General features: G+C 40.4%; 1 protein-coding gene across 4 annotated transcripts in view; it reads right to left on the reverse strand.

Annotated features, from left to right (window-relative positions):
* Window positions 1-1,197: 1,197 nt before the first annotated feature.
* PCDH19 (protocadherin 19) overlaps window positions 1,198-12,326 on the reverse strand; it is a 101,151-nt gene continuing 90,022 nt past the window's right edge. For all 4 annotated transcript variants that reach the window (XM_074358895.1, XM_074358894.1, XM_074358893.1 and 1 more), the window contains one exon: window positions 1,198-6,984. In XM_074358895.1, the coding sequence (XP_074214996.1) occupies window positions 6,395-6,984 (590 nt within the window). In that variant the 3' untranslated portion in view covers window positions 1,198-6,394. The remainder of the gene's footprint in view (window positions 6,985-12,326) is intronic.

The raw sequence follows: 12,326 nt of genomic DNA on the forward strand, positions 1-12,326 counted from the left end.
TTTACTTTCTCTTATTCTTTGAAGGATCTTATTTTAAAGGAGAAGGTTTTTGGGTTGTTTTTTTTTTTTTTTTTTTTTGGTCCTCCCCTCCCCTCTCAAACAAAAAGGTAGATGGAGGAGAGCCAAAAACTTATCTTTGTACTTTCGGTGTAGACTCAGAAGCACTCCTAATAGCCTCCTATGACTTAATGGCCTCCAAACAAGTGAGAGACCAGCCTCCCTCTGATACACCTTTGTGAACATCTGCACACGTATCCGTGTATGTGACTTGTGTGTCCCAGCATGTCTGTGTTTGCATGCCGATGTAACACCTGCTAACTTGCAGCACCAAATAGCTGCCTATTGCTATGGCTTTCGGGCTAATTCTGGGGAATAAGATGCAATCGCCATTTAATACAGGTGGGTGGAGACAACAGGAAGATGGCAATCCAGAGAAGCCATGGATTTCCTTGAGATCATTTCTTTTTAATTGTCCAGAAAGAATACGTCAGGCTGAAGCAAGTTAGTCTTTAACCATTAAAGGCACTACTTGAAAATGTTCTTCCGTGCTCCTTTTTCTTCTCTACTCTGATTTCTTTTTCTGCCAGTTGCAGCCAGAATGAATACTTATAGCGCCAGCGCTAAGTCCCAGAGAATAATAGTTGGGATAAAGAAAGCTTGTCAGGGCTTTCGCTGCAGCCTTGTTATGTGCAAAGTCAGAGCCTTTCCTGTTGCTTTGCTTTCAAACCTGAAGGCATCAAAGGAGCAGCCAGGTCATCTTTGTTTTAAATTCTCTTTTCCCCTGCTGTCAGCCTCTACTATTTCTCACCTTTTTTAAAATTAATTCTTCAGAGAAGTCCCACTGTGAAGTTGGCTGCCTGAAATGGTTTATTTTAAAGAATGGTTTTAGTGCTCTTGTGTAAGGTGCCACCCAGGAAAGTCTTTACCACTCTAGATGTGAATGGGTCTCCCTTCTCAGAAAAAGGTATTGACTGGGGTGGGGAGGAGTGGAGGTACTCAGGAAATGATGGGAGCCTGGCTGAAGGAAGTGGCCCCTCTTAGTTGGAAGAGTTGGTGATTGTGTGAAATGAAAATGGCAAGAGAAATCATTTGGGTTGGAACAGCAGTGACCCCACTGAGGGCTGGTTCCCTCCTAATAGTCACCCCCACCCCCATGCCAACCGACACCCTCCGAGACACAGTTCACCAAACGCTCAATAATTTTTCCATAATAGCCTTTAATACTAAAATGCATTAAATTTTTGAAGCAGAGAAAACACATTTAAGGGGAAAACAGAGAACCACCAGAGAAAAGGAAACAATGTGGCAGATAACACCATTTAAAACATAACTGTAATAATTTAATAAAGCTGCTTTATCATTTTCATAAAATAGACAGAGTGGTGATTCTTTTTTGTCTTTTTTTTTTGTCTTTTTACAATGATTCAATCACTGTGAAAATGTACATAACATACAGATCAGCATATACAACAATTTCATCTTCATATAGTCAGCAACAGAGACTGCTTAATGAGACATACTGTACTTGCATCCCTCTAAATTTCCACCCTGGTTTGACAGGTAAACAGTAATAGTGTCATCAGGCTCATTCCCCTCACTAGAGGAGAGAAGGCGAAAGCCTTTTGCAACTAATACCTTAGCATTCAAATAGCACAAGGAGGTATTTGTTGCTGAATTTCTAGCTCGAGCTAGTCTGGCTCTTGGTCATTAAAGTCTGTATCCTAGCCTTCCTCAGCTGAACGCCAGCCAGTGCCAGTAAAAATCTACTTAACCAGTGCTGTAATGGTGTTAGCTGGTTTGTTTGCTAAGGTTGACAGCAACTTGCAGTTAGTAACAAGGTCATCTTTAATTGCCAACACAGCTGGAGCAACAATCAGCATCATCAGTTGTCCCTAATGACCTACAGTGCTTTCCAATCAAGATCAGGTTTTCGTGCGTTGTTCCTTACCAAGAGCGCCTTACAATGTATATTTCCGACAAGGTGGTTTGATTTTCTTTGTGTTACAGAAGCGATATGAGTTCTATTGGAAATTAATTCACTTTTGCACAACATGTGACCCACAGGCCAATTCCAGCCTCACAAGAAAACAAAGAGAGCTGCAACAGCTTCATTAGGACAATGTGTTTTGCTCTGGAATATTTCATTATCAATATAAAGCCACCCGGTCCCAGCCCCACCCCCACACATCCCCTTTGAATATTACTTTGTTACATACTTAAACTAAAGAACAACACCTCAATACACTTCAGTGTCAGCAGATACAATTTGACTCATGAAATGACATCCTTAAATGTAATTTTACTGAGAAGGCAAACACTAGGACTGTATACAATGGACTTCATAAGCTCATTTATGCCAGTTTTTCAAAGTCAGTTAGGGTCTTATTACCCCGGGTAAAGAGCCAAGTGGACCAGACTTGTCAGGATGCTTTGGGGAACATTCAACATCGAAATGATCCCCATAAAGTGAATTGGAATTCCAGTCAGAACTTCTATTATGTACAATAATAATCCTTTTCCCACCTTGGATGCCCGATTGAGCTATCCTCTAAAACCCTGCCTCTCCCCAAACTGCCCTTTGTCCTTGCTGCTTCAAGTGCACAGCTTTTGTTTTGCCTGTTGATATGACAGAGCTATATGAAAAGTTCAACTGAATTCCCTTCATACAATCAGCTGTATGCTGAAGTAACACTATTGGGATGATACTCTGGGTGGTTCCAATTTTCAGAGTTTTAAGTTGTACTCCATTAACATTTTTGCTTAGTGATCCGTGGGACACCGTGTCAATGAACGAGTTTAAACAGGCATCTTAGGTGCAATTAGCTCTATGAGACAGGTTTACACTGGAGCAGTGATACTCAAAGTGTGGTTCCTGGGCCAGCAGCATCAGCATCACCTGGGAATTTTTAAATCAGCAAAGACTCAGGCCCCAACCCAGACCTACTGAACCAGAAACTCTAAGTGTGGGTCCCCTCAACCTGTGCTTTAACAAGTCCTCAACCATTAGTGGGGATCTGATCCATATGGATTGCCAGGTCCCACAGCCAGAATTTCTGCTTCAGTTGGTCTGGGTGAGGACAGGGAATTACCATTATCCAAGGGCTGCTGGTGCTGTCGGTCCAGAGACCACACTTTGAGAACCACTGCCATTCAGGAACTGCAGGGTCCCTTGGCCCATTACCTATTTGGGCAATAAGGTGGGCCATAATTTCCTTTACTGGCTTTTAGAGACTCAAAGGATGGTAAGTTTCCTTCTGAACAGGTTCATAGATTAGTCAGTAAAAAGAAGAAAAAAGAGATTCCACATGGCATGGTTCTCTTCTTCCTATTCCTTGTAAGTAGTATATCCCCATATTTGGGGGAAAGCAATCAATCAATGCAAACTGAACCCTTTCTAGTGCATGAAGACGTTCACCTGCTCAGGGACATGCCCAAAGCAGTTGTTAGTAAAGTAAGTCATGCCTCAATACCGACTCCTCCCTAAAAGGGACATCAGAATAAATGGAATGGAACTCCCTAGGATTTAGGAACTGAAACTGCTCCCTCATATTTAAATGCATAACATGTTTAGAGAGGGAAAAGGAAGAATATCTGGCCCTCTGGCCTTTGTGGCTTTTTATCAGACATGTTGAAAAGAAGGGGTGGGGAAACATGAACCAAAGGGAAATTTAGGATCCTTGCACAAAATTCCTATTCGCAGGCACAGCCTGCCTATAAAACCAGCTTACAAAGCCCTCCTAGGATGCACTTGTGCTTCTGGGAGGATGTATACATCAGACAACTGGAAAGGAAAAAAAAAAGATATTTTCTTAATGAGGGGAATTCTCTGAACATGCTCAATAAAGGGTTTGGAAGCCAAAAAATGTCTGACTGCCCACTGCGAACAAAGTATTTTGAGAAGGAAAAAGGATTGGTCTATAGCTTGAAACTGAATTCTGAAAAAAAGAAAAAGGAAGAAAAAAACACAAGAGAAAAGCAGCATCAATGTCACTGCTACTCTAACCAGTTTAAACTTAGCCGGTAAGAGACATGCCAGCCAGTGGCCTCTCTGGCTCAACAGCCATCTAACATTGAATGTTCCCACTTGCCACAATCTGTTCAGCTCCCTCCTTCCTGCTGAGCATGGTAAGAAATACACCTGTACAAAAACTGTCAAATCTGACTTGAAAGCGACCTTGGGGTGGCACCTAACAACATAATATCAGGATGGATCAGGCAAGGAACAGTCTAAATTCTACAGGCAGCCATTATAAATTGAATGAAAAAAATTAAATTTTAATGTGTTGATCAAATAGTTTATTCACTTGCAAACAGAAATAAATACCTAATTCAAAATCTACTACTAAAATGAAATGAATCAAAGGGGAAAAAGAGAGAGAATTAAATGAACCAAAATGAAGATGGTACAGTAATCGATTTCTAATTGTGTCAGTTTCAGAGGGAAATTTGCAGCCACACCAATATTTTGCATGAGGTAGTATTCAGCACTGAATAAGGAATAAGGATGAATTTGTAGCTTCATTATAAGTTCTTTTTCAGAAATATTCTCCCCTACCTAACCCCATCCCCACTGCCTTACCCACTCCCTCCCTCAAAGCCCTCCCCCCTCCACAAAAGAAAATGTTCCTAGTAATGTATAAAGCCAGGAACTCAGGCAAAAATAACTAAAACATTTAAAAGAGCTGACTTATCTACCTAAACTTAAGAAAATAAATCCTCTTTTGCATTCTAGTGCTCTAACCTTTAAGCCTTTTTTTTCTGGGTACTCTTGAATTTCAAAAAATGAAACAAATGAGAACATAACCACAAAACTTGTTTCTCCAGAAACAGCTCTTTTAAGACCAAGGCAGAGCAAAGGTGACATATTTGTTCATTTTTAAACAATGAACTCTTAGGCTGCAAGAATACTATGTTGGCTAGTGAATTTAATAGACAATTAGTAATGGGGGAGTGGGAAGAATGTGTGTAACAAACTTGCTAATTAAAAAAAAAGGTGTATTCCTAGCCTACAGCAAAGAGTTAGCTAAATCTAATGGATATTTATTTTAATAGTTTCTTGTTCACATTTTTAATTTAAAAAAAGTACTAATCATAAAAAGACAAGTTCAAGTGTCCAAGTGTCTCCATTTAGAAGGCATGGTAATTGGATCAGTGATGCTGTTACATGTTACCTGTCTTTTCCTAAATGTACACTTTGTACTGCTTACTCTACCCCTATTTATAATCCTACATGGAGTTCTCAATTCCAGCCCATGACGTGCTTTGCAGTCTAAAATTCCAATCGTGATTGGGAAACACTGAATCAGGAAGTGTATGCCTGAAAAGATGCTAATTTAGAACTCAAAATAGATTTAGTCTTTTTGAGTTTGAGATGATTGGAGATGGGGAATTTCTAAGACTGGAAACTGATCACTTCAGGAGCAACTTTCCTGTTCAGGGCCTGAAAATGAGAAAAATTGATCTCATAAAACTTTCAGCACAGTATTTCTGACAACTGCAAATTAGATAGCAGAATATCCAAAAATGACTTTCTGCAATGATCTATCATGGATCTGGGCAGAAGACTGAAAGGCAGGAAAACTATTCTGCAAGGTGGTGAGCAACCACTCCGTGGGTCTCCTCCACGTGAGTCTCCTCCAAGTACTCAATCTTCATGTGTGGTCTTACTCATTCACTTGCCGTCTCAGTTGTTTGAGCTTTGTTTTTGTCTGTAGTTTTATTTTATTTTTTTAAGAAAAAAAACACCAACCTCTAAAAGCCTTTTGCCATCACCACACACGTAGCAATTTGCAATATCAAATACAACAATAGCACAGCTAGCAAAAGGGTTCTTAAAGCAGGGGTGTCCACAGCAAAGTAGTGGCATTGGAAAGTACTCGAGCTTCAGAAACAACCTTTTAGGGGCTCAATTTCACATCACTGAATCAATGAAGAGTACACAATAAATGACCATTAACTTGTCTATACTACAAAACAGTGGCGAGCTTATTAAAGGTGTCCAGAGCTTCTTTTTTTTTTTTTTTTTTTTGCTTTTTTAAATGTAATCCTCCACAAACAATGGTACTTTTTATTATAATTTCGACATAGAAAAATATATAAATTCAAACACTTAATACATAATACTTTTTCACAACTGAATTTGTCTCTGTTTCCCCAATATCAAGGCCCCATAAACAACTAAAGCCAAAGCTAATTTGCTCCAACGGAACACCCCTGCTGTCTGTTGAAACGAGAGGGATTGTCACAGAATGATAGTCATTTATAAACAATACATTTAGGGAAAGCTCTGAAATACAGCCACTCAAAAACCAACCATTGATGAGCAATTAAAATGATCAGCTCCTGCCTCTTCGCTAGCCAGCGTGGTTTCTCTCTCTTCTTCCCCAAGCCTGGTTTAGAGAACGATATCCTTCAGACGCTTCATGCCGGGAGACTCTTTGTCGCGACCCTCCTTCAGAATGGGGTTGACCTCGTGCACGACTTTCTCGCCATCAGCTCCACGGGGCTCAGCTTCAGAGGGACGAGAAGGGGCATTGTTGACATACTGCTCCAGATCGCGGGCCGGGGGCGCCAGGGCAACGGTGTAAGACACAGAAGGCTTGGTAGGCAGAGGGCTCTTGAGGTGCAGAGGGGAGGTGACGGGGCTAATAGCCTCACAGCCATTGCCCGCCTCCCGAATAGCGCCATTGACCTTGGGGCTGCAGATGGTCACATCGACAGTCCTCCTGCCTTTCAGGGTGGGCCTCTCCTCAGCCGGGTGGTCGCTGACATCTTTTCCAAAGGTTGCAAAAGTCCGCTTGGTGGGGCCGCAGTCGTCATAAGCTTCAACATCAGCCGCAGTAGCTTCAATGGACAGCGCAATGATGTTCCTCACGTGCTCGGGAGACTTGGAGCGGGTGGGCATGGGGTTCCGAGGCATCCAGCACCTGTCAGAGTGGCCAAGAATCCGGCACTCTTCCCTGCAATGAAATCCTTCATTCTGATCTGTTTGGAGAAAATAAAATGTCAATTTCATCAGCTTTTCCCAGGAATCACTGTTACTCTCCAGTGTTGGTTTCTTAGGTGCCCACAAGCCCTTTTGGGAAATGATACCTCTAGATAGTCCTTTATTGCCTTTTGGGACAAGTGTGAAGAACTGGATTTTTTGAAAGCTGTAGGTCTCCCCCTGTATACTCTCCCCAACTTTTTTATTATTATTTTTGTTGCTGCTCCCACTGCTGACAAAACTAAAAACCTAAAGGGAAACACGTTATGATGAAAAAATATATTTAAAAAAAAACTTTATCCTAACCGTCAAGGTACTGAGAGTCAGCATTTTTATCAACAACTCCTACTAAAAATCAACCGGGTTTGAAACTGGTTCCAGCAGAAGAGGGAGTGGAGGCAGAGGAGAGAATCCAACAGTCAGTATATCTGAGAAGTCTTGATCATGTTCTCGAGTAATAGCACTGTCACACTTTCCCACCTTACCTGTCAGTGATTATGGTGCTTAATATTTAGATTGGTCTCATGCTGTCTTTGAAAACCCAATCATGTCACTTCTTTTTGACCACCAGTCCCACCAGCCAATCTCCTCACTAAACCATTGACATGACTTTATTTCCCATTAGGAGGAATACACTGAAATCTCTTCCTTCTATTTGACCCAGAAGCTTCAACTGGCCCTATGCATGTATCACTCATAGGCTAAACATCGTTTAATTATACCCAACTAGCCATCCCTCCTTATCTTTCATATCTGAAGTTTCATTAGGGTCAAATTTATTAAAATAATTCTTTCATGGATTACTTTAATCCTATCAAAGAAGATCTCACCAGACAGAATTTAGAATTACTGGCAAGACATGTTTTTCTTTTCAGGTCAGGTTCATTTAGAGTTAAAAGTTTTAATTTGGCTCTCAGAAAGTCTTTCTACATGGGCTTCTCTAAAGCACAGGCCCAGGGTTAACTTCTGCCTGTCTATTGAAAAACTGTTAATGTCTGGTTTATAGCCCTAGTTTTCCAGGTCAACTTATATTTATGTTACATTCTTGCATGAGGATGACCTAATGAAAATTTTCATCCCATCGCACAATGCATCAAAATATGAGCGGCGTAACATTTATAGAAATCCTTGGGGCAGGATCGGAGGAGGTGGAGAAACAAGGAGAGATTGTAAAGACAAAAAATACATGACAAAAAAAGTTGGAAATATGTGCTGTGACTGCTTTTTTGCAGGAAGCAGAAGCCTGCAATTCAAGGTCTTGCCTGATATTAATCTATATATAACACATCTTCCATATACACTTGTAAATGACATAGCAAAGAGGCACTGCTCTCCCTCATTTATCTAGAGTTATTTTGGTAAAGGGGCACTTGGGAGGGGGCTCAAGAAATAACGGTTGAATTGGCTGTATACTTCATAATTTGAAGAAAAGGTGTTAGAAGCAGCTAAATGTCAAGACCTAATCCAGGCTGAGTCCAGATTTCAACACAGCTCTGGAAATGGCCCTTGACCTAGTCTAAATATAGTATCTCCAGAAGGCTGTGGGATCCCTGTCCTATTTGTCCACAGTTTAGCACACAAAGGCCTAGAGGCCTTAGCCTATGAGCCCTGGAACCACAGCCATATGACCAGCTGTGAAGAGGAAATCTCAGCTGACCTTCAGACTCATATTATAGGCCATTTGCTCACATTCCTCGAGCAGAACAGTGGTAAACTACAATACAGTAGAATCTTCCCAATGCACTCAACATAAAGCTCTCGTTTCTTTTAAGGTTCTAGTTTCAAGTGGCTGTCTTCAAATTTGAAGATGCAGTTCCTTTTCAACACAACTCAGTGTGAGAATGGCATCCACGTGGCACCCCAGATCTAAGTACCTGCTCCTTCCCTAGAGTAGGTGGCTTCAAGTGAACAGCATGAGAAGACCTGGATCCCCAGCATACCCGGAGGGCAGAGACTCCAGAGGCAGACACCTCTAAGATCTTATGAACTCAGGAAGACCAGAGCGGGGAACTCAGTTATCTCAGAAGCTTCTCTGCAAAGACAGTACTTGCTCTCAGCTTACCCAGTGCCTAAGTGAATAAATAAATCACTACTTTGGGAAAAGGAAAAGTTAAACTCACTCAGCGCCCCTAGGAATGCAATCAGTCTAGTCCTACCCTCCAATCTCACCAAGCCCACCTTAGCCCTATTGCAGCTAGAATAATATGTTATTCTCTTGGATTAAGTATGTGAATGTATTATGTGCACTGTGCTTACCTCATGCAAGTGAAGACTTGACTCTGAAGGACTCATTTACTCACAATGTCTCACTCCTGGCTTAGATCCGATATCTTTAGTTGCTTAAATCCTTACCAAGAGCAGTGACTTGCTGCTTCTCATTTTTAGTACCAAACCACACTTAGTGACATTTGTGTCAATACTATTGAAACAAAATCTAACCCAGCTTTAGTGTTTCTACCCATATGAAATATGAAAGAAACCATGGAGAATATAGACTGGCATAAAGAATGTCTTACCAGCCCAAGGTAACCTACCTTCATAAATGTAATGCAAAGGAATTACCTTTCAAAAATCAAAACTTCAAGTCAGTAAGGAAATTAAGTGTGTTTAAGAAGTGAGAAAGTTACAATACAAAGCCCCTTAACAATACCAATGATGACAAATCAGATGTAAAAAAGCAGAGACTACTTCTGGAATTCCTAAGACTGGTAGAGATTATGTGCCTGCCATCATGTAGTACTGTGGCTAGGGGTGGAGATGTGAGAATAGACAGGAACCATTTTGTATCATCACAAATTAACTGTCAAGATGCTGGCTCCAGCTGAAACAGAGGTAAGCTAACAATTCACTAATTTCCAGCTAAGAGTCCTCTTATGAGCCTATTTGCGACTCTATACCTTGCTAGATCTTTCTCTGAAAGTATTACCCTGAGCTTAGGCAAAGCAACATGTAAGACTTTAAAATCCACACACAGTTGTGGAAATTTAAACACATTAACATGTACAGATGAATGAAAGTAGATGTAGACATGATTAGGGGTGAATGATGAACTTGCAAACTGGTCTTCCCTGCTTGTGAACTTGTCCTTAGCATTTACAAAAAATATTTTATACACACACACACATATTTTAAATGAATGAAGAGTGTGCATAGTTTGGAAGAGGGACACAAATCTCAAATCTCGAGGCCATAGAATTCCTTAGTTCAAAATAGATCAGATTATTTTGGACAAAAAAAATTAAAAATAGAAGAATAAAGTTTCTTAAATTTAAGTAGTAATAAATACATATTTTGGTTACAATTTGTCATTAGGGCTTTCATGAGAGACTCCCAAAACCTCTGGCAAAAAAAGAAAGAAAGAAGTAAATCTTAAAGCATCAGTCTTGTGAGAGCATGGGAGGCATAAGAGGCAGTGATGACTAAGTCATGATGGATAAGGAAGTAATTCAACAGAAAAAGAACAGAATATGTTATTTTGTGTAGATAATAACAAACCTTTTACAGCAATTACTACCCTCCTCAGGACATGAAACTGCTGTCTCTTCAGATGTGGGCAAACAGTGCGGTTCCACACTAGAAAAAGCCTACCCAGGGTCCTAACCAAAGTAAAAAAAGGAAAATGATGAAAACACCATCTCAGGCTTTGCTAAAACTTTCAAAGTCCTGGTGGAATAGAAGGGCTGAGAGGCTCTATTGGGTTTGTATAGATGTCCAGCCACAATGGATGTGTTCAATAACACTGGCAGTCCTTTCTCATGATTCAGAGTTTGGGTGTATTAACTCAAAGATCCCTATGATCAGAGACAAAACTCCAACACTAAAATAGTTCAAGGTAAGAGTTACAAGAGCAATGTGTTACCTCCTCAGAGGTGATCTGCAATCAATGAGGCAGAAAGGGAAAGTTAAAGTGAGTTCCAGTTCCTAAGAGTTCAAGTAGTTAGCTACTTCTAAATAGCAACAGTAATATAACCTACAACCAAGTGATGTGTAAATCAGAAAAGCTTCCTGGATTGTACTCATAATATCCACTTGGCTTAATCTGCATCACTCCATAAACAAAATAATCTATGACCAAAGTGCGGCCATTTTTGGTGAGATATAATGGAAGGGATTGTGGCATTGATTATGAAAAGGGTAAGTGCTATTAAAATTAATCACGTGCACCTAATCAAGAAAACATAAATGTTGAGGTGTCCCCTCTTGACTTAACTCTTACTCATCTGAAGCAGACATAACAAACTGTCTACCAAACAGCCGTATCTATTTTTAGTATTTAGAAACAGAAGCCCACTTCTGTTAGGATTGGTAGTGTGCCAGCTAAAAAACGGTATTTCCTAGTCTTCTTTGTAGATAAGGGTGGCCATGTGACTAAGAGTGGCCCAATGTTATGGAGGCAGGATGTCAAGAAAGTTCCTTAAAAGAGGGAAGCTGACTTAGCTGACAGACTCTTTAGTTTTTATTCCTTCCTGCTTTGTCCTGTCTGGAATGGAGACATAATAGCTGGAGCTACAGCATCCATCTTACTACCATGAGGCAACTCTGAGGATGGAAGCCATGTGCCTATGCATAGCAGAGTAAAAGGATATAAGGACTTCGGGGGAGGGTATAGCTCAGTCGTAGAGCACAAGCTTAGCATGCATGAGGTCCTGGGTTCAATCCCCAGTACCACCATTAAAAAAAAAAAAAAAGGATATAAGGACTTTGGGATATTGAAGATGTTGTTGACCTGTCTTACTAGAACTGAACTTCTTTCAAATAAAAGGAAAAATAAGCCCTCCTCTTGCTTAATTCACTGATTTATTTCCTTCAGTGGGAGAAAGGGATCTTTATTACCAGCAGCTGAACACTATTCATAACTGATATATTATCCCTGAAGTCTCAACTTAAATGTGACTTCCTCAGGGAATCCTTCCCTGATTCCTTAGATTAAGGTAGGTCCCATACTACCTCCTTTTATAGCACTCATCATACATGTAATTACTTGTTTAATATCTATATTTAATGCCAACTTGTAAATTCTAAATGAGCAAAGATTATATCTGTTTTGTTCCCTCCCACGTCCACAGAGCCTAGCAAAGGGCCCAGTACAAACCAGATACTCAACAACAGTTTAATTTAACTGAATGAAAAAGGTACAAAAAAAAGAGTGTTAGCAACAGAACAAAGCATCTTGGTCAACACACCAGATATTGTGCCACTAATACAACTCCTAAAAGTGGAAATAACTGTTACATTGTGTTTAGTAGAAACACTATGGAAGCCTACAAAGAAAACTATGTAGCTTAGCCAGAGGCAATAAAGTGAATGAAAGCTTGAGAAAGTCAAGTGTCATCTCAAGTCT

Source organism: Camelus bactrianus, chromosome X, assembly GCF_048773025.1.
Source record: "Camelus bactrianus isolate YW-2024 breed Bactrian camel chromosome X, ASM4877302v1, whole genome shotgun sequence".
NCBI lineage: Eukaryota > Metazoa > Chordata > Mammalia > Artiodactyla > Camelidae > Camelus > Camelus bactrianus.